Raw genomic sequence first — 27,155 nt, 5'->3', positions numbered from 1 at the left:
GTGAGTATATGCGTGTGTGTGTGTGTGTGAGCCGAGCTATGCTGGGTGGGGTTTGATGTTAACTTGTGTTTGATGTTAACTCGAGTCACTTTATCCTCACACAAGGTTTGTAACGTATGCGGCGGATCACTTTGGATAACATTGAAACTAACAGATGACAGGACGTGCGAACCGGTTAGAAAGTTAGAAACAACAGTAAGGACGCCGCACAAACAGGGTGACTTGAAAACTGGGTTCCGATGAAAAGAGAGTGAAACTTTATCCCGGTTTGTGTGACGATAGGAGACTGAATGGGTGTGGAGCGGCAGCGTGACGGATGACGTCCCCGGCCCGTCCCGATGAATTCTGCACCGCTGTGCGATAACAATTCAGTGTTATAAATGCAGTTTTAGTCCATGGCTAAAAGGGAATGTGCAACATCCAAGAATTTTAGTGCTTGTCCTACTACTTGTTTTTTACTTTTTTTATATCCCATTATAGTATGGAAATGCAATTGGTTTGTTATTTATTGTCCGAGTTATATCCATTATTTTTAGATATGTTATTGTGTGTGTAGGACAATGAGTGGATATTAGCCCCCTCACTACACCCCACCGAGACACTGGGGTACCCCAGGTATAGGTTATTGTCACTGCAACATGTTTTATTATAGTCATTTAATAGGCATAGTCCTACTATAATAGTTTCAAAGGTGCACTTAAGGCAAGTTGTCGAGCAGTCTAAAGTGAAAGAAAAGTTAAAATGTTGAGGGTGTGTCCCTTGTCTTTGGGACAAAGTCCATCATGGTTTGCCGTAATATTTTATAGAATCTTTTCTTTCATCAAGTTTTGAGAGCTGTGATAAATACTATCAATGTTTGGTGGGCCATATGGCTCTTTGAGTCCTCAGGAACAGAACAAGTTCAGGCTATGTGTGGATAAAGTTAAATAGAAAAACGGTACATAAAACTGTAGGCATACTAAATTCAAAGTGTTCAACTATGTTCTGGTTGTCACTTTAATGGAGTTCAGTAAACATAGTAATTGTCTTTGTTTCTCCATTGTTAGAGCGGCGTTTAACATTAACCCGTACCAGTTTATTAATGATTAATGATGATTAAAGTATCAACCCTATTCACAGAGCTCGCTCCTATCACTCAGTATGGGTCTGGTAGACCTACTACCAGTTAGTAGGACTGGTCTCCTACTACTAGTGGAGATAAAGCACATTGACGCATAGATAAACCACCTTCTGACTAAGCAGTGTTGGTGTTTGGAGTAACACCAACTTCTGCTCTGGTGTTTGGGGCCACACCGACGTCTACTCGCCCTTTGGTTGTGCACAAACCATGGTTGGTCCTGTTGTGCACAGACTCTTGGGTGATAAACATGTCTCTCCTCTCCAGATGGCGGACGCGGAGCTGGTGAAGAAGATGCTCCGGGAGGTCCTTCAGGCGAACCCGGCCGGGGTGTCCCTGTCCCGCCTGACGGCCCAGTACAAGGCCCTGACCCAGGAGCACATACCCCACAGGCTGCTGGGCCATGACCAGCTGGAGGGCCTGCTGGCCAGCATGCCCTCTGTAGTGCGGACCGAGCGCCCCCGTGGAGGAGAGGTACTTGATGGTGGGGTGGAGCAGGGGTGGGGCAGGGGCTCTGATCCACCATGGAGGGGTGGAGGGTGGCGGAGGAGGCTCTGATCCACCATGGAGGGGTGGGGCAGGGGCTCTGATCCACCATGGGGGTTGGAGGGGTGGAGGGTGGAGGAGGGGCTCTGAATACAATAGAGGGGTGGAAGAGGGGCTCTGACCAGCATGGAGGGGTGGAGGGTGGAGGAGGGGCTCTGACCACCATGGAGGGGTGATGGATCAGGTGGTGGATCAGGTGGTGGACCGAACCCTGAACCTTTCACCTGGGAAACAGTCAATAACAATGCGTTTTGAGAATAGATCAAAATAATATTTAATATTGTGTCAAACTAGATGCAGCCCTTTTTCCATAGACAACCTTGTTATATAGGCTGCCCATAAACACAGAAGCATTGTGCTTTCAATTTAATTTTTTTTAAAATATTTTTTTACTTTTTTAATTGAATCAAATTATTCCTTATATATCTAAAATTGTTTGAATTGAATTTGATTCTGTTTACAACCTCTTTCACTTGAGTTTTTGTGAGACTATAAAAAAAACATACATACAGACTTGCTAATATTGAGATGTAAACATGAACTGGTCAACCAGTAAGAAACATAAACCATGGCAGCTGATAGTTCATCTGCAGCTCTTTTCTTATTTTTAGAATGTAAATAGATGACCGTGTCGTCACTATATATCTGACAAGTAACAGAAGTTGGACAAGCATCAAAAAGGTAATTCATGAACAAACTGAACAATAAGGGGCCTAAAGTAGAGCCCTGTGGGACACGACACAGTTTTTGACTATTTGTGAGATTTTATCACCTATACGCACACATTGGCCCTCATTTATCAAACGAACGTAGAAATGAGCGCAAATCTGAACGCATGATTCATCTTACGATAGGACCCACGTGAGATTTACGAAACCTTCGTATCACACCAATCCCAGCGTACGAAGGATCATGGTGTTGATAAATACGGCGGCTGAGATCGATCGTAATTAACGTAACACGCCCATATAAAAGCACGTCTTCAGAAGTCTCGCCCCTAACTTTTACGACATGGAGTAACGTCCAACGGTAAAATAGAGGAATTTTTCCGAGACCCAAATGGAGACGCTCGGGTCACTGGTGGATGCGAACCGTCTGGTTTTATTTGGTAGCCTATAGCTGGCATTAAAGGCCAGCAAAAGAATGCTATATGGAAGGAAATAACTGTTGCAGTGAATAGTGTTTCCAATGTTCGTCGGGCTACGGAAGAGGTTTGTTAATTAAATTAATTAAATAATAAATTAAATGTACAACTTCTGTTATCCAGCTTAAAACATTTCACATATATGCTATTGTTTGCATTCCGTTAAAGTTATTTAATTCCGAATAAGGTGAAGAAAAAATGGTCCGACATGAAGCTCAGCACCAAAAAACGTGTTGCTGCTGTGAAGCCGGCCAAGCAAGAAACGGGAGGAGGCCGGTGCAGTGCGACTGCAGCGCATGTTCAGGATTGACATTCTGGCATCGCAAATAATCGGAACATTAACTGAATGGTAGCTTTTGCGGTTGATGTACGCGTAATCATTAATAGATGGATCATACGCACATGGGTACAATCAACCGCACCAATCACATTTGGAAACCTAGCAATAGCATAAAAATCCCGTTTGATTCCAGTTTGCTGATCGTTATTATATGGGAATTTAATATAACGTTCGGAGAGGGACATTATAGCTGCCAAAACTGCTGGCACTGTTCGGCTAATACTTGGCTGGGAAATAGCAGACCTGTCCCCGATCTCCCGCTGCAAGATCCCGGTGGCCAAAAATCCCAAGGTAGAGCAAACCTGCACAGGTATTGCGTTTGATCGCCTAGTTTCTCGCCTTAACTGTGGCTCCAAAGCATTGCATAGCTCCATCAGGAGATGCCTTGGGAGACGAAAACGACTCAAGAGCCATTCATCGCCCTCCTTAAAAAAATCGGCGCGGTCTCGAAAAACTCTCTCGTCTGTGCGTTGAGGTCCTTAACAGAGCCAGATCTGCCATCGCTGAGACACGACCACCTATTTGGCAAAGCTCCTGTTAATATAGACAGCTGAATAAACATTTCACCTGTCACATTCTAATTATTTTCATAGCAATACTGTTTTTAATTAGGCCTGACTTGATTGTAATTGTTTGAACGGCTGGGCTAATTCCAATTTATTTAGTAATACAGATGTTGAACATGGGCTACTTGTGCTGCACTATTCATCATTGAAATACCCGTATGTTGCGCCAAAAAAACTTGCGTACACGAGCTCAGACCTGACGTGAGATTTCATCGCAGCCTGCGCTCACGTTCAAATTGATAAATGCCAAGCTCAACGTTGAAATGAGCGTACGTCCATTTTACGCACGTTTTCTGTCGTACGCTCGTTTGATAAATGAGGGCCATTGTTTCTTCTCTGCAAGATATGATTTAATCCATGTTATCACATTCGATGAGAAATTAAACGTAGTCAACTTTGCAATTAAGATGTCATGGTTGACAGTATCAAAGGCTTTTTTAAGATCAAGGTAGACGGCTACCACTACGCCTCCCTTGTCCACTCTAGCCTTGATATTTACCAAAAGATAACACTTTGCTGTTTCAGTGGAATGATGTTTACGAAATCCAAACTGCAATGGATGCAATGAGAAGGAGGATGCATTCAGATGTGTGATAATCTGTTCGGATATCCATTTTTCAGCAACTTTTGATACACTTGGTAAGATACTAATTGGTCTATAGTTGCTTGTGACCATGGGGTTCCCTGCTTTAAATACTGGTGTGATTACAGCAGTTTTCCAAACACTTGGAAACAATCCTCCCTCAATGGATTGGTTTACAATCCTGGTAATAGGCGAAATGAGTGAATAAAAAAGAATGAACAAATGTATTTATTAATGCAATTATGTAATAACATGAAATATAACAAACATTTAATGATATGCTAAGTGTATCAACCGAAACACCAAGGTGACTAAACCATGGAGCACCTCTATAATCTCTCCCGCTTCCTCTCCCGCAGACGGCGTACTTTGCGGCGGCCAGCGGAGAGACTAAGGTGGCCAAGGTGGTGGCCCGACAGCGAAGCTCCAAGAGGACGGGCCCCGCCCACCTGGTCAACACCCAGATGAGGGTGAAGCCCGCCGTGCCGCTCATCCTCAACGGTAGGCCTCCGTCAGCACGGCGCTCGGGGGTTGTCTTTAGAATGAAAGTGAAGAAGAGGAGGAAGACGGTTAGGAGGGAGAGGCATCATGGCGGGAGACACATGTGTCGCTCATAGCACTGATGACGGATGGGCCATGTTTATATGCCGAGGCCCGGGTTAGTGGAGTAGACTAGTGAAGCTACCTCCGACCTCTTCCCCGGGGATGCAGCAGACCCTAACCAGTGTTAATAGCAACACCTGTGTTGTCCTGCCATGACATCTCTGTGTAATGGGGCTATAACGTCAGTGAGGCTGGTCATTGTGGACGTACACACACCGGCTGGGGTCAGGGACGGACGGCTAGCCCTGGCCGACCAGCAGGGGATGAAGCGATTCGCAGGGATTGAAAATATCCCAAATGAAAAATGTGGATAGGGAACCAAACTTTTTTGGAGAAAACCGCATGTATAGAAACAAAAGGAAGCCACAGAAAGTGGCTCGCAGGGGAACAGAATAATGGCGCATTTCCACCGGTAGGTAGTCTTAGGCCAAGCACGCCTAAGCCCAGTGGTGAAGGTGCAGTATAGCCCAGCTCAGTTAGGGCTCGCGATTCCACTGCGGAAAGTACCCTTATGGTACGGCGAGGTTTAAGCAGGGTGGCAATAGCTGCGGCAGCTACATAAGCAACGTGACCTCATAGTAGCCCAACGCAGTGTAGCCTGCTAATAAAACCAAGGATAAAGGAGAACGCGACAAAATGACAAAAGAGCCACAATGTAGGACATCCAAAAAGGAGGTCAAACTTTTGCGCGTCATTTTCTTCTTTAAACTAAGCTTTCACCGTTGTCCAGAAATACCTTGCGGGTACTGGGTTTGTTTGTTATTATCCCTCTGTCGCACGGAACTGACGTTTCTGTCGACCAATTAACGGACGGCGTGTCTAGCTCGAACTTGTTGGCACCCTTTCAGACGTCTCAGTACCCCAATGGAGGAGTACTGCGAGATGAGTACTGCAGGGCTCACTACGGCTCAGTCCGGATCACGCCCACTTTTGGCAGTGGAAACGCGAACCGTACCTCACCTTTGCATACCGAACTGACCCGCACCCGCCTGTGGAAATGCGGCATTAGTTATCCACACAGGAGACACACTTTGGACAAAGAGAAAATAAATCATTGAGTATTTCTCTCGCCTCTATCTAAAGTGTGGTTTCAGATAGAGGTCCGAAGGCGGCCCTCGTGGACCAAGTGCATTGTGTCTTTGATTCAAACAACCTAGTGAGTCTAGACACTAAAACATCAATACCTAAATATGTTAAATTATTTTATTTTATGAATTTACACTTCTTTTTTTTTTTTTATAATATAACAATTGAATAATATGACGTTAGTGCTAGAAAAATGGCATGTGTAGAGTCAGTCACTTTCATCCCTCGTTCTTAGGGGATTTATATGATTATGTTATTATTTTGTTGATATGCTCGAGAGTTCAAATCAGAATAGTATTTGGGTTAAGTTTGGTCAGAAGCTACAATTTACACCCCATGAGTTTGGTTAGTTTGCACAATCTACCTTTGTATGAATCCAACTTCGCACCCGGTTAATACAAAAGACTGTTCCTGAATGCACAACCCAACACTGTAATCCGATATTGGAGAACATGTGATTAGCTCAATTCAACTATATGGTTGTGTTTTGGTTGGGACCAGTTTGACAGCGTTACTGTCACAACGGTAAGGTTAGGAAAGATTCATCGTACATGTCTTTCTGGTGATGCAAGTTGAGATTGTGACTGGTTTTGTGAGTGTGTTTCTGTAAGTGTGTGTGAAGGGGGCCTCATTTAGATGCAATTGTTGGAAAAATCGATGGCATGAGTCAATTTGTGAACCACAACAGGGATCAAGAACAGTTGGAATTGGTGGTCGGGACTGTTAAAACAATTGAACATGTCATGGGTTCAACTTCCCGTCTGTGAAAGAACAACAGTTAGAACCAAGCAGGTATCCTCCCTGAATGGGTGAAGGATACATTTTTTAATGAGTGAATCATACCGTAGAAAGTACATTGGTAAATTTACTTACTTTGGTATTTGGGGTACTTTAGTATTATAAGCCATCTTCTCTGATACAGAGTAGATGAATGACTTGCCTATTTCGCCTGCCAGTGTGTGTGTGTGTGTGTGTGTGTGTGTGTGTGTGTGTGTGTGTGTGTGTGTGGCTAACAATACATATTGTAGTTTGAGGTGTGACTGACACACACAATCACACACTCTCAGATGAACTCACATGTGATGTGTACTTGTATGACAAGCTTGAACACTGAGTTGTGATACACAACCACACACACAAGGAAGGAAATGGGGAAGAAAGAGATAGGAAGTAATGATGAAAAACATTGGCTGACAAATGAGATGATGTAAAACATAACAGTTTTAAGGAAACAATTTACCCTAAAATAAAAAAAAAACATAATTTGACATTACATTTTGGATCTGAACTCCATGACACAACTCCCTGTAGCTCCTGCATTATCTTCTCATGGAAGATAGGTGGACTGTTCCTTTAAGAGAGAGAACAGAGACCACACAGGCCAGTAAGAGGGTGAGAGCAGAGAAAGAACCTCTCCAAGAGCCTAAGAGAGAGAGAGAGAGAGCAGGGCAAGGGATGTAAATAAGGGGATAAGAGGGAGAGAGAGAGGCTGAGGACCAATTGATCTCTCTCTCTCTCTCTCTCTCTCTCTCTCTCTCTCTCTCTCTCTCTCTCTCTCTCTCTCTCTCTCTCTCTCTCTCTCTCTCTCTCTCTCTCTCTCTCTCACACACACACTCCCGCGACTGCGTTTCTCTCTCTCACTCACTCTCCCGCGACTGCGTTTCTCTCTCTCCTCCGCTTTCTCTCATTCTCTCTGTCTGCTCCTTTTCCGGGTTGGAGAGACAGGAATCGCGGCTGTGCTTCCATGTTGTCGAGGTGACGATACGTCTGCTAAGCAAGTTGGTGTTAGTGTGTGTGTGTATTGAGTGTTATTATATATCCTTATGTATATGATTTTTTCTGCGTGCCTGTTCTTCGTTAAGGCAATTGATATGCGTGTGCATGTGTCTATGTGTGCACATTCAGGTTAGGTTTGTGTTCTTGGGCGGGTGCGTGTGTTTATCTGAGGGTGTTTAAGTTTGGAAGTCATGCATAACTTCCCCTGTGCAACAGAGCAGGGGTGTGTGTGTGTGTGTGTGTGTGTGTGTGTGTGTGTGTGTGTGTGTGTGTGTTATATATAAGACAAAGGCTTGGTGATTGTAAGGGCAGTGAAAGAGACGGAAGAGGAGGAACACGAGAAGGAGACGAACATAGAAGAGAGAGAGAGAGAGAGAGCAGCCGGCCCATTGATCATCTGTGCTGTGTCATTGGGAGAGAGAGAGAGAGAGAGAGAGAGAGAGAGAGAGAGAGAGAGAGAGAGAGAGAGAGAGAGAGAGAGAGAGAGAGAGAGAGAGAGAGAGAGAGAGAGAGAGAGAGAGAGAGAGAGAGAGAGAGAGAGAGAGAGAGAGAGAGAGGGAGGGAGGGAGGGAGGGAGGGAGGGAGGGAGGGAGGGAGAGAGGACAAACAGTAGAAGGATGACTTGCACACACTAGGAGGGATAGTGAAAGGAAATATTCTTTATAGAGTTGGCTTCGGAAATAGTATATCTGATGTCCATCAATGTATATATCTATGAGAGTGAAAGACAGAATAGACAAGTGGAGGGAGACAGAGATGGGCGGGAAAAGGATTTGGGGCTAATGTGTGTGTGTGTTTGTGTGTCTCTGTACACGTTTGTGTGTGTGTGTGTGTGTGTGTGTGTGTCTGTCTGTATATTTGTCTGGACAGACTTCCAGGTGTCAGACCCTACATTGACGTCCGTCTCTCTCCCTGACAGCCAAGCCTCAGACGTCTCTCAGACAGCCAGAGCACCGCGGCCGAGGGGGGGGCAGAGGCCGGGGGGCGGGACATGGAGACTTCAGACACGCGAGGGACGTGAGGGACAGCCAATCGGAGGGCAAGCCTGGGCTGCATCCAAATAAGCCTCCCAACCAGAACTCGCCCAGCAAGAAGCCAACCACTCCCATGGAGAAGTGAGTCACTCTCTCAATCGACTTCAAACAGGTTCGTCCTGACAAAATGACAAAGTCTGATTTGTTAATCAGGAATTGTTCGTTTTTTTATCCCTATAAGTGCCGTATACAACTAACAATGTCTGAATGACAAATATTATTATCTACTAAGTTATTATGGATTATCTATTATTTTACTCTATATGTATTATGTTTAGTTAGGTATTAATAAATATTCATATTATTATTTTTGGTAGTGTGGGTATTCAATTATTTAACTCTGTTTGAGTCATGGTGCTATGTAGCTAACTTAAATCCAGCTAACATACATCATCCTGGATACCATTTTATGGTAACATTTTGGTTGCTGCAAATGTCTTCTCCCCTTCCAAAGACTCAGCATGTAGCTTTCTGCCATCCATTATAAAAAAAAAGGACATCACTCCTCTCTTTCCTTCTCTTTTCCTTTCTCGCCAACTCTATGACAATACTCTCTCTCTATTAAATGTGTTTCTGTCTCGAGCTCTCTTTCTAACTCCCTCTCTCTATCTCTATGTCGCTCTCCCTCTCTAAGAGACTGTGGCCCTCTCCTCCCTCTCTCTCTAACTCTGGGACTTTTTCTCCCACCGTCTCTCTTTAGCTCTGTGTCTGTGTCTCTCTCATTCTGAACCACAATGGGGGGTCTCTGGAAGCCATGGCGAGTGGAGCTGGAACTAATCCCTATTTTATTCTCTGCTAGCTTAGCGCCGCTAACCCTCTGCTGAGTGAATCAGCACATCTCTCTGTTTAGGGTATTTATCTCACCCTCTCTGTGTGTGTGCGTGAGTGCATATCCACACATGCATGTGTGTATGCACTTGTATCCACATTCATACACACTGCAGACACACATTCATACACAATGCGGATACACATATATATACACTACAGATACACACTAGGATTGACCTCGAAACTTTGATGATTCAAATGTCAGATTGTTTTTATGGACGTCATCTCTAATAGTCGTCTGGTTGTGTGCGTGACAGCCAGATGTCCCCTTGGGAGCATGGGTGAATGAATGATATCACAGCCTTGCCGAGCTTGTAAAAGGAAATGTTTATTGGGCCAAAATCTTTTGTGTGCAATTTACTGTGTTACACTTTCCTTCCATAAATGTTGTTAATGTTTCTTTGATAACCCCTTATGTATAATGGCAGTGGCATTTCCAATCATTTGTTATCCTGGGGAATTCTCATTCTGGGCCTTAAGTCTAAAGGATTCACAATATAAGGGAGAATGTGTGGCAGCCTTTCAGAACTGTAGCCTCACCTCGTTGTCTTTGACCGGGATAGCGGAGGTGCTGAGACGCTTTATTGTAGAGTTTGCTGCTGGTGCTCCATGTTGCTATGCAAGATATGTTTTTACATATTCTAGTAGCACCCCCAAATGCAATTATTAACACAAAAAATGCATGACATGGGATCTTTAACACTTTAGCACACCGATGACTCAATGTACCCCAGCCCAAGAGTCCAAACAGACAGGGCCAGGTGAGGCTTTTTCACGTATTGTTTTCATTGTGTATTGAATGTATGTATTGATGCTCTCTCATCTTCTCCTGGTCGTGCCAGCAGGCTGGACAGGAGGATGACCCTCCCGTCCCGGTTCCAGAAGGAGCTCAATGCTCACCTCTCCAGGAACCCTCAGCCACCCAGTAGGCCCGCCTCCACTCACTGGCATTTTACACGCACTTGACACTTTTATCCAAAGCGACGCACAGTCTACCACACAGGACGATAGTCAGCTTTTCAGGAGCAGTCAGGGTTAGGTCTCAACTTGGAGGAGCCCGGGATCAAACTAGCAACCTTCCGGTTATCTTCTCTACCTTATGACCCACATGGCAGCCTAACGCCTCATGCCCACTGCATCCGTCCGTTGACTGATCCCCGTTGACTTTGAATGGGGACGGACACGCAATGCATTGTGGATCCGTGCGCTGAAGGCTCCGTCAAAAAGTTGAACAATTTTCAACTTTTTCGGCAGCGACGGATCCGTCATCCAATCAGATCGCGTATGCAAATGTAAGCACTGTGACACTACTCGGGCTCTGACGACCCTGGAAAGCTCCCCCATCTGTCAGCCACGCCTTCTGAGTCCTTTGACTGACGGTGCAGTGGGCACGAGGCGTAACACTTCACACCACATCATCGTTGCTCCTCCCCCATGAATTGCAAAAGCATCTCACAAAAGACGTCTCGTCTACAAGAACACACACTCACGAACGCTAAAAGGTCTGAAACATGGGCTATTTCTGAATGAGTTAGCAAGCCTCCTCTTCCTCCTGTTCATTAAGCGCTGGTTGGGGGACAGGAGGTCAGAGGAATACAATGGAGTAAATGGCATGAAATGAAGACTGAGGAGTTTTCCGGTTGTAAAGGTAGAGAGAGAGCAAAGAACAAGTAAATTAAAACATGGTGACGGGAGAATAACTAAGTGCTCACACTGGAAGATTTGTTTTCTTTCTTCCTTTGTTGGTTTGCTTTCAGCCCCACTCTGGATTAAAATGAATGCAGTTAATTGAACATCAAACTTTCTTTCTATACTTTTAGCTCCTACTCAAGCCTCTAGGGCAGGGGTCAGCGACCCGCGGCTCTGAAGCTGAATGAGGCTGTGAAAGACTCTGCAGTGGCTCCATGTAGCTTTTTTTTTTAAACTAAATAATAAAAACTACTTACTTTTTATTTCAAAGGGTCCAACTCTTATTTTGGAGATCAAGGTGATACTGTAACGTGGGCGTTTGGCAGAACCCAAGTGCACAGAATGACGACGGGCGTAGAACAGTTTCAAGAGTTTATTCAGACACAGGATCGGCAGGCAGAGAGTAGTCAGCAGGCAGAGGTCGGCAACGGGAGGGCAGATGGGCAGCAGGGAACGGGTGAACAGACAGACCGACAGGGACTCGACGGCGGTCGGGATGTCAGGCAGGCGAAGGGTCGAAAGCAGGGGAGGCAGGCTGGTGGATCAGGAGTCGGGGGCAGAGGAGCAGACAGGCCGACGGGGGCTGGGCGGCAGGCAGGATAGTCAGAAAGGCAGGGATCAGAGACAGGCAGGATCGGAGGTGGGTCAGGATACGAGTCGCGGGAAAGCACTGTGAAACACAAGAGACAATCTGGCAGGGAATGTTTGAAAGGAGAGGACTGATATAGGGGGAGCACAGGTGAAGATGGTTGGGTTAATTCGGAGAGATCAGGGTGGCAGGCAGGGGAATGGGAAAACCAGGGGCGGACCATGACAGATACTGTGACACTAAAAAAGCTAAATAAAGTGTTTCAATATTTGACGAAGTAAATGCCCCATTTCACACACCCACACATTTCATAAATGTAACAAAGAAACTATAGGCTATTAGTTATTTTATATGTAGTTTAACTATTTGTAAAACGTTAGATGCTGTGTAATCTTAATTTAAGGGGTTGAATAGGTTTTGTGGCTCCAGATACATTTTATTTGACGGGAGGGACCAGAAATGTCTCTTTTGATAGTGAAGGTTGCAGACCCGTGCCCTAGAGGCGTCTGATGTGACCCCGTCGTGGTGGTGCAGGTTGAATCTAGATCTGATATGTGTTTCCTCAGCCCCATCAAGCCCCAACGAGGGCGGCCGTTTGAAGGCTGGAGGCACACCGCAGGTCCAGGCCCACCTCAAGGAGATCCTGGCCAAGTACAGCAACGGCTTCTGGGCCTCCAAGCTGCCCCACACCTACAAGGAGCTGTACCAGCAGGAGCTCCCCGCCGGAGTGCTCCAAGACCTGGAGGCCTGGACGCACATCTGCACTGTACGGCCCCCTGCTGTGGTTGTTGTGGTTGAGGAGCCGAACTCACTGTACTGCACTGACCTGTCCCCCCCCCCCCCTGTGTTCCAGGTAGAGAGACCCTGTAGCAGCAACCGATCCGAGCTGCTCCTCTACCCCGCAAAGGAACCAATTACCCCCACCCCACCACCCTCCTCCTCCTCCTCCCCCCCGTCCTCCCCCCCATCCTCCCCCGCCACCCCCGTGGACACTCGCACCGACAGGCCCCCAATGCGCCCTCCCGCCCCTCCCAACCACCGGACCCCCACCTCCACCGCCCATCCCATTCCTCGGACCCCACCCTCCGCGGCCCCCCCAGCCCGCCCCAGCCCCCGACACCAACCTCAACCCCAGTCCCACTCTCCCTCCCCTTCCCCTTCCCCCTCCCCATCCACCTCCTCCCCCGGCCGGCCCGGCTCCCCCCCAGGCCTCACCCCCCAAGGCCTCACCCCTGAGCTGCGGCGGCGGCTGGAGGAGCTGCTGCAGAAGTACCCCAGCGGCCTGTGGACCCACGCGCTTCCCAAGCTCTTCAAGGACACCTACAAGGTCAGCTCTCACCAGCGGTTTAGATACGCCTACGGAAGATCTCAGGGTGAAAGTGTTAAAGACACAGGGTTTTAATACGCGTATTGAAGAACTCAGGTCAGTTTTCAGGGTGAATGGGTTAAAGACACAGGGTTTTAATAAGGGATGTCCCGGACCGATCCACGGCATCGGTATTGGTCCGATATTGGCCAATTACACTGGATCGGATATCGGAGGGGAGAAAGATATGATCCGATCCGCGCAGCTTTTCACGTGATAACAACAGTTAGTCGTCAATGAGGTGCATACGCATGAGAGCTAACGCATGAGAGCTTCCTGTTGAAAAAACATGTCAGCAGTGTGGCTGTATTTCAACCTTAAAGAAGAAAAAAGTGCAACAGCCTGGGCCTGGCTGCTCTCCTCGGTTGTTGCCGAGGAGAGGCGCCATCACGCGCCATCACGTCACACGCACCAACCTCGGCTACAGCGGATCACAGCTCTTGTGATAGCCACAAGCTTGGCGATCGCAAATCTAACCATTTCGGACGTCGCGGACATCCAATCGATTAAAATGATTATTCAATTTGAAATATGAATATTATAAATCGGGCGTTTGTGTGTCGGGACCCCCATTTATACGGCTAGAGGCTACCTGCTTCTGACATATCCGATGTACTCCCGGTAGAAGCTAAATGCTAACGTAATGTCCGCCCGGTAGAAGCTAAATGCTAACGTTTCTGAACCTAACGAAAGGTTAGGATTAAAATGATAGATGACCCTTACGACCATAGCGACCCTAACGAAACGTTAGGGTCAGAGTCAAGGTCAGGATCAAGTGAGTTAGGGTCAGGGTCAGGGTCAGAGTTAGGGCCAGGTCCGGGTTATCCCCGGCAAACAACAACCAACCGTCTTTCCTCGTCAGACCAAATTGCCCGGACACATCCTGGAAAACCTTGAGCTGCTCTCCACCTTCTGCACCATCGACTACCCCATGCCGGACAACCCAAAGCGGGCCATCCTGTACCGGAGGAGCAGTGGAGGAGGGGGAGGAGGAGGAGGCCTTGAGGGCCCCCGGCGTCAGGGCTCGGCACCGGGCGAGGAGCAGGAGGGGAAGCAGCGCGAGGAGCAGAGGGAGGCAGGGAGGTCTCGGCTGAGCGGCCGGGCCTCGCCTCCTCCTCCTCCTCCGCTCCTAATCCCCCGGGAGGAGTACCCCTCGGTGCTGGTGGTGGAGGCCAGCAACACCAACACAGTGCTGCTCAGGTGAGGAACACCTCGGTTTGTGGGTGGAAAAGTGTCAAACAGGGGATTTGAAGTTCTTCATGTTACGGTATATATATCTTATGGATGAATGCAATGAAATACATTTCTGGTCATTTTTTCTATCCAGTTTCTCATCATGGATTCTTTGTACTTTAAAGCCCAGTTCAGACCAAAGATTCACCTTGCAACGGCTTGCAACAAGACGGTTTTAGAACGTCGCAGGGGCGGTGTGAACGGGTCGTTGCAAGGAGTTGCAAGGAGTCGACAGAGATTGAACATGTCAAATCGCAAGGTCCAGTTTTAGAACGCGGGGATTTAACTATTTCTCTTCAGCCAATCACAGCACAGAACAACTTGAATGTCACGGCCTTACTCCGTCCCGGTACCGTACTGTCCACTCCAGCATAAAAATATCCGATTTAAATATCCGATATCCAGAGAATGACAAAACACAGTAACTCTAGCCTAATCTCAAGCAAAATAAAAATAAAACTAATTGCAAACCTAACTAATCGCAAACCTAACTAATCTAACCTAACCTACGCAAATGATGCTGTTGCGGCTCTCAGCTGTGCCAGAGCGTTCACAGTTGCTAGGGCAACCACCTAGCGTCGCAGCCCGTTGCAGCCAGTGTGAACGGCCCAGTTTTAGAACGTCGCAGCCCATCTTGTCGCAAGGAGTCGCAAGGAGTTGCGAGTTGCAAGCCGTTGCAAGGTGAATCTTTGGTCTGAACTGGGCTTTAGAAAGACAGCTAAACAGCCGCTAACTCTCTCTCCACTCACCCCTCCTGGTAACCCTTCCACCTCCCCACTCCCCCCTCTCCCCCTTCTCTTCCTGGTAACCCTTCCACCTCCTCTCTCTCAACCCCCTCTCCCCCCCCGCCCCCACCTCCACACTCTCCTCCCCGTTCCCACCGCCCCTCTCCCACCCTCCTCCTCAGGTACATCGGAGAAGGCTACTCCCTGGCCCAGGAGTCCATGGAGGACGAGATGAGGGAGTGTTACGGCTCCTCCTCCTCCTCATGCTCCTCCCCCGCCGTGGGGCAGCTGGCCGCCGTGCTGGCCGAGGAGGAGGAGGAGGTGCTGCGGGCGCAGGTTTGCGAGGTCATGGGAGACAAGGCCAAGGTGAGGTTCGAAAGGTCAACTTTCTTCAATTTGGCCTACTGTTGTGTTTTGTGTTTTTGTCGATGTCGTCTGTTTTTTGTCTGAAACAATATTTGCATTTTGTTTTGATCGAACAATCCTTAATTTTATTCAAAAGTTTTACCCAAAACAATTGTGATTGATACTGAATATTTAAAACTGGGGTGGAGGAGGTAGAATTTCAATCATCGAGGTGTTCATATTTAAATTTATAGAAATTATTTTTGCCAGCACACATAGCCATATAACCATTATAAACCAACATACCGTTATAAATGGATTGTAACGATGTAAGCGTCTCTTTAGGTCTTCTACGTAGATCACGGCTTTTCGGAAGTGATCAGTAAAACCAAAGTGTTTGAACTCCACAAGAAGTTCTCCAAGCTGCCTTTCCAGGCCACCAAGTGTCAGCTAGCGGGTAAGTCCTGTGACCTGTCCGATAATTGTATTTATACAACTTGTTTAGTCCATTTATCAATAGCTCTCGACCGCATCACAACACAACGGGAAACTGTCGGCACACACAAAGTACATAGTCATAACTGTGTGCCCCCTAGTAACAGGTAAATGGCCACTGAATTTAATTGAATTGAGGCGGCAAAGATTTTTTAGCCGCCTCAACACTTTTATCCAAAGCGACTTACAGCCATTCACGCACACATTCACACAACAACGGCAGAGTCAACCACTCAGGGCGACAGCCTTCTCATCAGGAGCAGTCAGGGTGAGGCGTCTCGCTCAAGGACGCCTCCACACTCAGCTAGGAGAAACCAGGGATTGAACACTTAGCTTTCCGGTTACCAGTCAAGCTGCTCCATCTCATGAGCTACTGCCGCTGTCCACCTCTCGAGGACCACCATGCTGACGTGTGCCATGTGACTTCGGTCCCCCCAGGTCTGGAGCCCTTCAGCCAGGAGCCCCTGGTCCTCAAGACCTTTGAGGCCATGGCCGGCGGCAAGATCCTATTGGCCGAGATCCTGGAGCGAGGCCCCGTGCCGCTGATCGTCCTGTACGACACGTCTCAGGACGACGACGTCAACATCAACGCCGCCTGTCTCAAGGCCCTGCGGGACAAGACACTGGCCAGCCCCTTACAGGTGTGTGTCGGTCTGTCTGTCCGTCTGTGTGTGTGTGTGTGTGTGTGTGTGTGTGTGTGTGTGTGTGTGCGTGTGCGTGTGCGTAACAGAGGTGTCATCTCAGAAGAGCCACAGGTGTCACCTATAACGCACAATGGGGATCGTCTCTTTTGATCTGCTGTCATCTGCCTGATCACCTTGCATGTCTTACTGCCACAATCACCTCCACTGGGGTCTCTAACCCCCTTTGTGTGTGTGTGTGTGTGTGTGTGTGTGTGTGTGTGTGTGTGTGTGTGTGTGTGTGTGTGTGTGTGTGTGTGTGTGTGTGTGTGTGTGTGTGTGTGTGTGTGTGTGTGTGTGTGTGTGTGTGTGTGTGTGTGTGTGTGTGCGCGTGTCCCCAGGGGAACAAGGTTTACACGAACGTGGTGGTGAGCAGCGTGTGTTCGGACGGGACCCTCTACTGCCAGCCGCCCTCCAGGGGCCTGACCATGCTCACTGAGACTCTGGAGCGCACCGAGGCCTACCTGCACTCACAGGTACACTCACTCGCTCGCTCACTCACTCGCTCACTCGCTCACTCGCACACTTGCACACGATTTTTCCAGACATTCAACAACTCATGAACGCCTTAACATGCAACTCTGTCATCAATATTATAAATGCTTTTCTTTAAAGGAATCCCATACATACATTTTCCCCATAAATCAATTCATCATATGTTTTTTCATTCTGATGAAATTGGTAATATTGCCTCATCATATTGCCAAGGGTCAATACGAACAAGCATTCCTCAAAGAAGACATCCAGCCTGAAATAGGCTGTGTTGATGTATAAAGGAACAGTAGGCTGCCTCTCCCTCAACAGAGCTGTGAACAGATTGAGATTAGCCCTATAATCTCTGTCTGGGAGGCCTGGCCAAACCCTTTAATCTGCAGGCTGGCCCCACTGCCTGGTTAGCCTGTTGCTGGCGTTATTCTGCTGAGGTCAACCTTACTGTAGCACAGACTCAGTCCCAATGCTCGCCCCAGGCGGACCTTTGTACAAGCACAGCGGTGAATACAAATAATGATAGTATGTAAATTTGGGCTTTATCTGTCATGAAGTCATATCTTTGTAGGGAGCACAACGTTTATTCTACTTCACATGAAGGACTTGGTTAGGTGCTATTGATGTCAGCTATGAGCTTGCGGACAAAAAATGTATACATTTAACTTGGTTATTAGGGGCAGCAGTAGCTCAGGAGGTAGAGCGGGTTGTCTGGTAACTGTAAGATTGCTAGTTCAATCCCCGATTCCTCCTAGCTGTCCTGAGTGTCGAGGTGTCGCTGAAAAAGGGGCCTCACACTGACTGCTCCCAATGAGCTGGCTGTCGCCCTGCGTGGTTGACTCCGCCGTCGCTGTGTGAATGAGTGAATGAATTTGTATGTCGCTTTTTCAAAATGTAAATGTTATTAAAATCCCTGACCACTATCGGAGTCTCCGTCAACAGGCTCCAGTTCTAACATCTTCATGTACGGTGAATCCCTCTGTGCTCCAGGTGACCTCGGACTTCCTGGTCTCCAGGCCCTTCTGTGGGAAGCGCTGCCTGGCACGCTACAAAGGAAAGTGGTCCCGCGTGGAGGTGAGGCTGGGGGGGTTTAAACACACAGCTCTTCTTTAACAACCATTTGACTGGGAACAGAGACATGCTGATCCTGAGCAGAACAGGGCTCATGTGATCAGGGATGGGATCTCACGAGAGTACCTCACGATATAATACGATAGAAGATGAATGGCCCGCAATACGATAATACCACTATACAGCGATTCCGCAATAATCGAATAATCCTGTAACGATACACCACGATATATGACTAACGATAAATACAAAATGGCTGTGAAAAGGCAAAGTGCTGGATTTCGGTCTTTATTCGTGGTCCAAACTGAGTATTTCATTTACTCGTCTTATAGTTTTCTTCATTCATGTGTTGAGCGCCACAACAGGGAAATCTGTTTAGAGCGCCTCATTTTATTCATTAAAATATTGATTTTTGGAGAGATATTTCCTGTCTATCTCTTCAGGTATAAAGCATAAAAAAGCAAAATAACTTTTTTCCCCAAAAAATTATGTAAAAATACAACATCGATATTTGGCGCCAGTGTATCGATTACTGATCGCATGAAGAAGGGCGACGATGTATCGCCGTCTCGATATATGTGTCCCACCGCCCCTAGTTGTGATCAGCATGTGGTACACGTCTCCTCTGGTAAGCCTCTCCTCCCCGGCTGCAGATCACCAACCTGCATGGCAGCCGCGTGCTGGACCTGCTCTTCGTGGACCTGGGGGTGCAGGCGTCCGTGGAGGTCTTCGAGCTCCGGGAGATCCCACCGCAGTTCCTTCGAGACCTCACCACCATCCCACCACAGGTGTGTGTGTGTGAGTGAGTGAGTGAGTGAGTGAGTGAGTGAGTGAGTGAGTGAGTAATTTATGGCAGCGCAACACTGCCAAAAATCGCGAGCATAAATCACTTTGTTTTATTAAATGATACTTTATCTTATTATGGCGAGCACTTTGACTGTATTTCTCTGCTGGCGAGGGCAGTAATAGAGCAGGACCAGATGAGGCCCCTCTGTTCACCAACGGTTTTCTCTAACACTCCCAAAGTGCTTTCCTGCTCGTGGTTTCCCTTAGGGACTGAGTGTATTGCTAAACATGGTTGGCTTGTTTGATCATGTACATATATAATTAATAGTGGAACAGTTCACATAACAGTTTTGTTTTGGGGTTTCGTTTATTTCGATACAGTTTGTCTTTGGTAAAGCAGAAATAAATATATTAATTCTCCCTAAACAATTAAATAGTGGCACTTTGCCACCATGTATCATTTGTCTTTGTGGCTGTCGCCACAAGGACCTTTCCTTTCTGAAACTGTCTAATCGGTACAAAAACAAACCATAGTGCCCTCAGAACACATGTGGTATGGGAATAACGCTTCAAAAAGTGCTATGCAGTTTTGATTTAAAAAGCAAAACTGCATTATCACAAAAGTGCTGTGTGGATCAGTGGCTTTGTGATCCACTCTTGGTCCGAGTCGAACTCTGTTACAGCAGAAACACACACTATACACAAGCACTACACTTCACACACTACACAGACCAGATGAGCAACGGAGCGCCGTGTCAGGCAGTGTCCCTCTTGGGTCTGGGTCTGGGTCTTGGTATGATGAGTGGTAATGGCTTGGAGCTGCGATGAGCTCGGCTGTATGCCGGCGTTTGATCTCTCATTGGAAACATGACCAACTTAAGTTCAGATGAAGATACGGTGCTTTGAATGTAGGGGGGTGTTTCAATGAAATACTAAGAAGGTGGTTTGTACGTTGTCAATCAATTGCACCGCAGCACTGGAGGAGCCCTGTAAAGCCCCCTAGGTGGATTGTTGCATTTGACCTTGTTACACTGAGCTTGCCTGATGTACTAAATAAACCGTCCAGGCTCTCCCAAGAGGTTCTTGGACTTTGTCCGGCAAATGTAACCAATCACATTCAGGGATTCATTGACCATGGCTGGCTCCTCCCACTTGGTGCGACAGGGTCCCCCAAAAAAGTAATTGTTGTGTACTGATGAACTGTACTGAAGCTGTGTGCTGGCATTAAGTGGGCGGCATGTGTCTCAGGAGGTAGAGTGGTTTGGCTGGTAACCGGAAGGTTGCTATTTCGATCCCAAGCTCCTCCAAGCTTCGGATCGGAAGTGTTCCTGAGCACCACACCCTACCCTCACTACTCCTGCCGAGCTGGCTGTCGCCACACGTGGTTGGCTCCGCCGTTGGTGTCTGAATGTGGGATTGTGGGAATGAATGTGGGAATGTTAGGCAGTATTGGAAAGTGCTTTGAGTGGCCACTAGTTAGAAAAGCGCTGTAAATGTCCATCATCATCGTCATCAAACTGTTGTGTACTGATGCATAAGCTGTGTGCGTGCGTAAAGTTATTTTAGCTGGCGGTTCTTGGCAGCGAAATGCCACCGAGCAGGTCAACAGTCCCAGACCCTCATGTTCTCCCACGGTGTGTGTTCAGGCCGTACGTTGCCGTCTGGCGGAGCTGGACCTGGGTCTGGGGGCCTGGAGCCCTGAGGCCGTCCAGTGGCTCCGAGAGAGGGCTCTCAGCTCCCCGAGCTGCTCCATCAAGGTGGGTGGGGCCGGACTTCACCATTCATGGGGACCTGGTTGAGGACTCTCCATGTCCTCAGGACTACTGGGGGGTTGAAGATGTTCACATGGATTTCATGTTGAGGATTAAAAAATATATCTCTGATTAACTGATTAACTCTCTCCTTGTTAACAATCATGTTGTTAACTAGTTATTATTCAAATTTGTAACAGTAAGTTTCTTTCTTTCGTTCTTTCTGTATTTCCGTTTTTCTTTAATTATTTTCCACTACTCCTTCCTTCCTTCCTTCTTGACCCTTCCTTCCTCCCTCCCTTCCTCCCTCCCTCCCTCCCTCCCTCCCTCCCTCCCTCCCTCCCTCCCTTCCTCCCTCCCTCCCTACCTTTCCAGGTGGCCAAGGTGGATGGCGCCAAGCGCTGCGTTCACGTGCACCTCTTCACCGACAAGAGCTCCACTGATAACGAGCACAGCCTGAACCGCCAGATGCTGCAGTCGCAGCTGTTTAGGCAGCAGCCGGACGCCTACCTCACCAGCCACAGGTCTCTAAAGGGGTGATATCATGTTTTTTCAACTTTTTATTTTGCTTTAGATGTATGCATGTATGTTTTTACATCAAGTCAACATGTCTGAGCCAGGGGGAGTGTTCACGCCCACCGAGAACGCCCCTAAATAAGTATGTGAAACAGCTTGTTTACGCATTTACTCCCGTAATAGTGTGACGTCAGACTGCAGTTGGCGGTGCTGTAGTGCAGAAGTCAAGCCTCCTGGCTACCCGCAATGTTTACAACTTCTCGGGGGGGTGAATTTGCCGACACATGCGCAAAGCGTTCGACTTCAAGATTCAAGTTTCAAGTTTTATTCTGACCCAAATGCAATTATTAACCCTAAAAAAGCATAATATGGGATCTTTAAATGGTTTACGGTTGGTAGGTAAGAAGCCCACTGCCGTTATGATGTTTTAATCATTCACCAATTCATTAAAAGCTTTATTTTTTAGAGGCAGAGATCGGGCCATAATACATTCATTGCTGCAGTATTTTCAGTGCTGTTGTGGTGCTTTTCTTTGGTCTGAACCTGTGAGATAAGCACAACTCATTTGAATATAACGGATGGAAAGTAAGAAATGGTAGTATGAAATAAGTCTCCTGAACTAAATAAATGTGGAATTATGAAATAAAAGTGCCTACAAATAAATTAAATACAGAACTTGATTTCACAGCAACGTGAAGGCACCTTCCCCCCCGGCATCCTCGACCACCAAGGGCAGCGTGGAGGCCACCAACGGGAGCCCCGGGCCCCCCGCCCAGCCCCCGCTGAGGAGGACTTTATCTGGGCTGGGCTCCAGAGGAAGAGGAGGGGACGGAGGAGGCGGAGGAGGAGGGGGGATGAGCCCCCTTGGTACTGGCTCTCCCTCTCCTCTCCAGCTGCCCCCACTGTTGGAGCTCCCCCCAGTGGGTAAGGACATACTTGAGGTGCCAGTTCAGACCCTCGCTGGTGGAGGTTAAGGGGGTTTGAAATGAGTTCATAAGCCGCGACATGCTGATCACATCCCCTTAACATTTACCTCAGATCTCATTAAATACATTCATTAGGTCTTCGTAAATGATGTGGACTTTCATCATTAACACGTTTATTTGGTTAATTTTTACAAAAAATTAAATATCATTTCATATGCTTAATTTACAAAGGGAACATCAAATATGTTTGAAAGCTTGATGAAGAACACATCATCAACATCTTACTACTATGTAATAGCAGGCCTGTCGGACAAGTTACTCCGGCACACTTTGTCACTGAGCATGTGCCAAGCAGCCTGCAGCACACACACACACTTGCACACACGCACGCTGACACAGACGTTTCATGACAACGGCAGCACAGGATCAACATAACGCCCCCGCCTTCGACACACTCTCCCAGCTGAGACGTTGTGTCTATAGACAACACTTTTATTTATTTTTTATATTACGCACCTCCTTGAGCATCCTGCAATGTCTTTTGATATTGTCGATATCCCCAATTCAAATTTAGCCAATAGTAGTTGCCATGTCGCGTGCCAGCCGCGTGTTAATGACGCTTCAGTTTGCATTTGCATGTCATTGAGTGGCCCACTAAATGATAATCAGCCTGTTGCCATTTGTTCCCACTGCTTTTCAGAGTCATTTGTTCTGAACGCTAATAGTTATGTCTTATCATAACCCTAAAAGTATACATCATAAAATAAATTACAATGCATGATTTCACAGCTGTACACGTTGGAGGAAATCCTTTTTTTTATTATTATCACTGACAACAGTTAGCTGAACATTATAGGGTCTCGTCCTTCCACTCACTGTTTTCTCAGTTAAAACCAGAAATCAACAAAAAATTTCAAGACGCCTTTCTTCTTTGTTGTTTCTTCTATTTGTCTCTAACTCATGCTCCAATCATCCATTCATCGATCAATGCTTTGGATGTTGTGAATGCAACAGAATATATGATGCATCGTTGCTGTACCATTTATGATGATCGCGATGAGTTCTGCCCGTTCTGCCTCCATGCTGTCTGTGGTCAAACCAAAACAAACTACAGTGACAGCGGCCGCACTTATCCCACCTATTACAAACTTAGAACCAATGTCATATCCCTCAGAGCTGCTCCTCCTCTCCTCCAGGCAGCAACAGGGACGCCTCAATGAGCCCTAACTGCTCCTCCTCTCCTCAGGCAGCAACATGGACGCCTCAATAAGCCCTAACTGCTCCTCCTCTCCCCCAGGCAGCAACATGGACGCCTACGTGTCGGTGGCCTGCCACCCGGGCCACTTTGTGCTGCAGCCCTGGGGGGAGCTGTACAAGCTGGTGGCCCTGATGGGGGAGATGATCCTGCACTACAACCAGACGGAGGACCCCCCCATGCAGGTGGAGAAGCACCACATCTATGCCGCCAAGGTGGAGAACAAGTGAGTCTGTGTTCAGTTCAGTACTTTATTTGTCCTGTAAGGCAAATTTGGTTTACAGCAATGGTAAAGACACAAATGATATAAAAAGACATGAGACAAAACAATCTGACAAATACAGCCAATAAAATAAAATACCGCTGTTCGCTAATAAAAGTCTTGGTCTGTGTTCTTTCTACTCTGTTTCATGTTGTTCCGTGTCCCTGTCCCCCAATGCTGTCCCTGTTAATCCCCTGTGCTGTCCCTGTTAACCCCCCATGCTGTCCCCGTCCCCCCATGCTTTCCCTGTTAACCCCCCATGCGGTCCCTGTTAACCCCCCATGCTCTCCCCATCCCCCCATGCTGTCCCTGTTAACCCCCCATGCTCTCCCCATCCCCCCCATGCGGTCCCTGTTAACCCCCCATGCTGTCCCTGTTAACCCCCCATGCGGTCCCTGTTAAACCCCCATGCGGTCCCTGTTAAACCCCCATGCTGTCCCTGTTAATCCCTCATGCTGTCCCTGTTAACCCCCCATGCTGTCCCTGTTAACCCCCCATGCTGTCCCTGTTAAACCCCCATGCTGTCCCTGTTAACCCCCATGCTGTCCCTGTTAAACCCCCATGCTGTCCCTGTTAAACCCCAATGCTGTCCCGCCCCCCCCATGCTGTCCCTGTTAATCCCCCATGCTGTCCCCCCCCCAGCTGGCACCGGGTGCTGGTGAAGAGCGTGCTGACCAACGGCCTAGTGTCCGTGTACGAGCTGGACTATGGCCGCCATGAACTGGTGGGCCGCGCCCTTTTGCGGACCCTCACCCCGGAGTTCAGACGCCTCCCCTTCCAGGGGGTCACCGCCCAGCTCGCGGGTGAGTAGGGGGGAGGGGAGAAGTGTAGTTAAGAGACTTAACCTGCATCCTGATTATTCTAGTGACCTTTTGAGCGACCCATGTTTAACACTTGGTCAAACCGAGTGCTCTAGTCAGTTCATGAACCAGGGGAATTTCCAGATGTTTTTTGAAGATAAGGAGTCGTTCTGTGTCATACCATATGGAGGAGTGTATGGCGTCAGTCTTAATCTCTCTCTCTCTCTCTCTCTCTCTCTCTCTCTCTCTCTCTCTCTCTCTCTCTCTCTCTCTCTCTCTCTCTCTCTCTCTCTCTCTCTCTCTCTCTCTCTCTCTCTCTCTCTCTCTCTCTCTCTCTCTCTCTCTCTCTCTCTCTCTCTCTCTCTCTCTCTCTCTCTTTCTCTCTCTCTCTTTCCCCCCCCCCCCCCTCCCTCTTCCCCCCACCCCCAGGGGTGCGGCCCCGGCAGTGGTCGGAGGAGGCCTCCATCGTGTTCAGGAACCACGTGGAGAAGCGGCCCCTGGTGGCCCAGCTGGAGTCAGTGACGGAGGCAGCGTGCGCCTGGGACCGGAGGCTCAGCGTGTACCTGGTGGACACGTCGCGGGAGGAGAGCGACGTCTGGGTGCATGACATTATGACGGAGGTGGCCGAGGACCTGGCCAGCGCGCCGTGAGGAGGCCGCGGGCGCGGCCGGAGAGCCACCGCCGGGCCCCGTGTCCCCCACTCGTTTGTGTGCTGCTTGTTTTGATCCTTAAAAGAAGAGATGGAAGTCTGAGCTGCTTCTTGTGCACCGCTGAACATGGACGAAAGGAAGCAGAGGTTTTTATGGGCGGGGTATGGTTGTGTTAAGTGGAAGGGAGCTATGGCTGAAGGTGATGAGGTCCTCCCTGCTTTCTAGTTGTGTTCTGGGCTGTGCGCCGCTTATCTTGTAATCTTTGATACGATACACATGCTTTGCTTTGCACATTTATCCACTGGACGTGGACCACACAGCGAGACCACTTTAGGTGCACACACACACACACACACACACACACACCCCTCTGCTAGATGAGGCTTCTATTCCAAAAGCGTACTTAGGTTGGTGCATCCATGTAATGTGTTGGCTGTCATGCTGGTGGGGGTTGACTAGGACTCAGCCACCCTTTGAGCCTGTGGGAGAGGGGGGTTCCCCACTGCTGGGACCACTGTGGACTCCAGACAACGCCGGACCAAATGCAGGACATAGCGAGAAGGGTATTCTGGGCTAAAGAATGAAGCGACAAAGAGGTGCCTCTGAGATATTGAGTGGTTCCGTTTACAAACATCTCACCGGCCAGGAAGATGGAGACATGAATGTAAACCACTTTCAGCCTTTCTCCACTTATGCAAACCAGTCCTGTTCTGCCCGCTTTGTTTACCTGGTTGAATATGAACGCATTCATTTATCTAACTAGAAAGAAGATATTCCGCGTGTTTGAATGTGTTGGATGGACGTTACTGAGGAGTTGAGGGTCAAATATCCAGTTTTAAAATGGCCGTTGGACACAATGTCAGTTGTGGAGTTTTACGGATTGAAGTTTATGTCCGTAGTTTTGCTTTGGTGTAGATTAGAAGATGAGATAACATTTAGTTTATGTTTTACCCTTTAATATACATTGTAGTTTGTTAAGCAAATGCATGATGAACAATTGGATACACAGTCAATTCAAGAAGGTAAATTGCAAAATCAATATTAGTTGTTTTTAAGTGACCAGGATGTGCAAAGAAAATCTCCTTTTTTTGTAAAAGAAAATGAAAAGAATATGCTGTGTTAGGGTTGAAAAATAACTATTTGCTGTGAATGTGTGTTGAAGCCCATTTCCACACTTTGTATCTATTGCCACTATATTTACCTCCTTTTCTCTTTCAACACTAAGGCCAATTCGGCATCCACTTTGTATTTCTCTCAAATTACTTAACTGTCTCTCCAAATGATGTGAATTACTTCGTTACTGTATAAGCTTGAGTCTTAAGACTCAAGAATCACAAGTTATGCTTAGGAATGCTCTATGGAACAATTTTGAAAGCAGAATTGGCACATATAACTTAATAGTAAATATATTGTGTTACAGATAGTTTTACTATTAGAAATTAATAATATATGAATACGTTTGACGATTCGGTTTGTTCCTACAACTCTTAACACGTTAAACCTTTTGCAAATGTGTTGTCACACGAAAGCATGCGTGAATAAATGAGTATAATTGTGTTATTTTCCCCCCGGCTTGATAACTGCAAATGTTTGTCATTCTTTAAAACGACAGTCCTCGACAAAGCTGCTTTAAGCTGCATTATGGTTCGTAAATTATGAGATTATAGTGACATGAGTTTGAATTGCTGTGTTCATTTATTCTCTGAATAAAAGCCCATTATTTAATGGTTTCCATTTGTTAACCAGGAGTGGTACAGGCTGTAAGACTAAACCACAGAGAGAAACAGCTCATTAAGTTGATCCTGGGTCTGAAGGCCAGTGCCCATAACACATGATAATCTTCTGACTGGGATTCTTTTTTTTATCACCTTTTATTAGTGCACAACAAAAGTAAAGTATATTGT

At 47.4% G+C, this 27,155-nt stretch overlaps 1 protein-coding gene across 1 annotated transcript; it reads left to right on the top strand.

Moving 5' to 3' along the window:
* tdrd7b (tudor domain containing 7 b) lies at positions 1-27,136 on the top strand. The gene is made up of 20 exons (XM_056575399.1): positions 1-1,591; positions 4,656-4,797; positions 8,681-8,876; positions 10,472-10,551; positions 12,471-12,670; positions 12,758-12,909; positions 13,015-13,231; positions 14,133-14,470; positions 15,411-15,594; positions 15,919-16,030; positions 16,507-16,709; positions 17,090-17,224; positions 18,225-18,308; positions 18,959-19,093; positions 20,738-20,848; positions 21,218-21,366; positions 22,047-22,282; positions 23,582-23,765; positions 24,444-24,604; positions 25,031-27,136. The coding sequence occupies exons 1-20, from the start codon at positions 1,328-1,330 to the stop codon at positions 25,249-25,251; spliced, it is 3,504 nt and encodes a 1,167-aa protein (XP_056431374.1). The 5' UTR covers positions 1-1,327; the 3' UTR covers positions 25,252-27,136.
* The last annotated feature ends 19 nt before the right edge of the window (positions 27,137-27,155 follow it).

Source organism: Gadus chalcogrammus, chromosome 17 (assembly GCF_026213295.1).
Source record: "Gadus chalcogrammus isolate NIFS_2021 chromosome 17, NIFS_Gcha_1.0, whole genome shotgun sequence".
NCBI lineage: Eukaryota > Metazoa > Chordata > Actinopteri > Gadiformes > Gadidae > Gadus > Gadus chalcogrammus.
The sequence above is the reverse complement of the archived record's forward strand: the minus strand, read 5'-3'. Positions and strand labels throughout refer to the sequence as shown.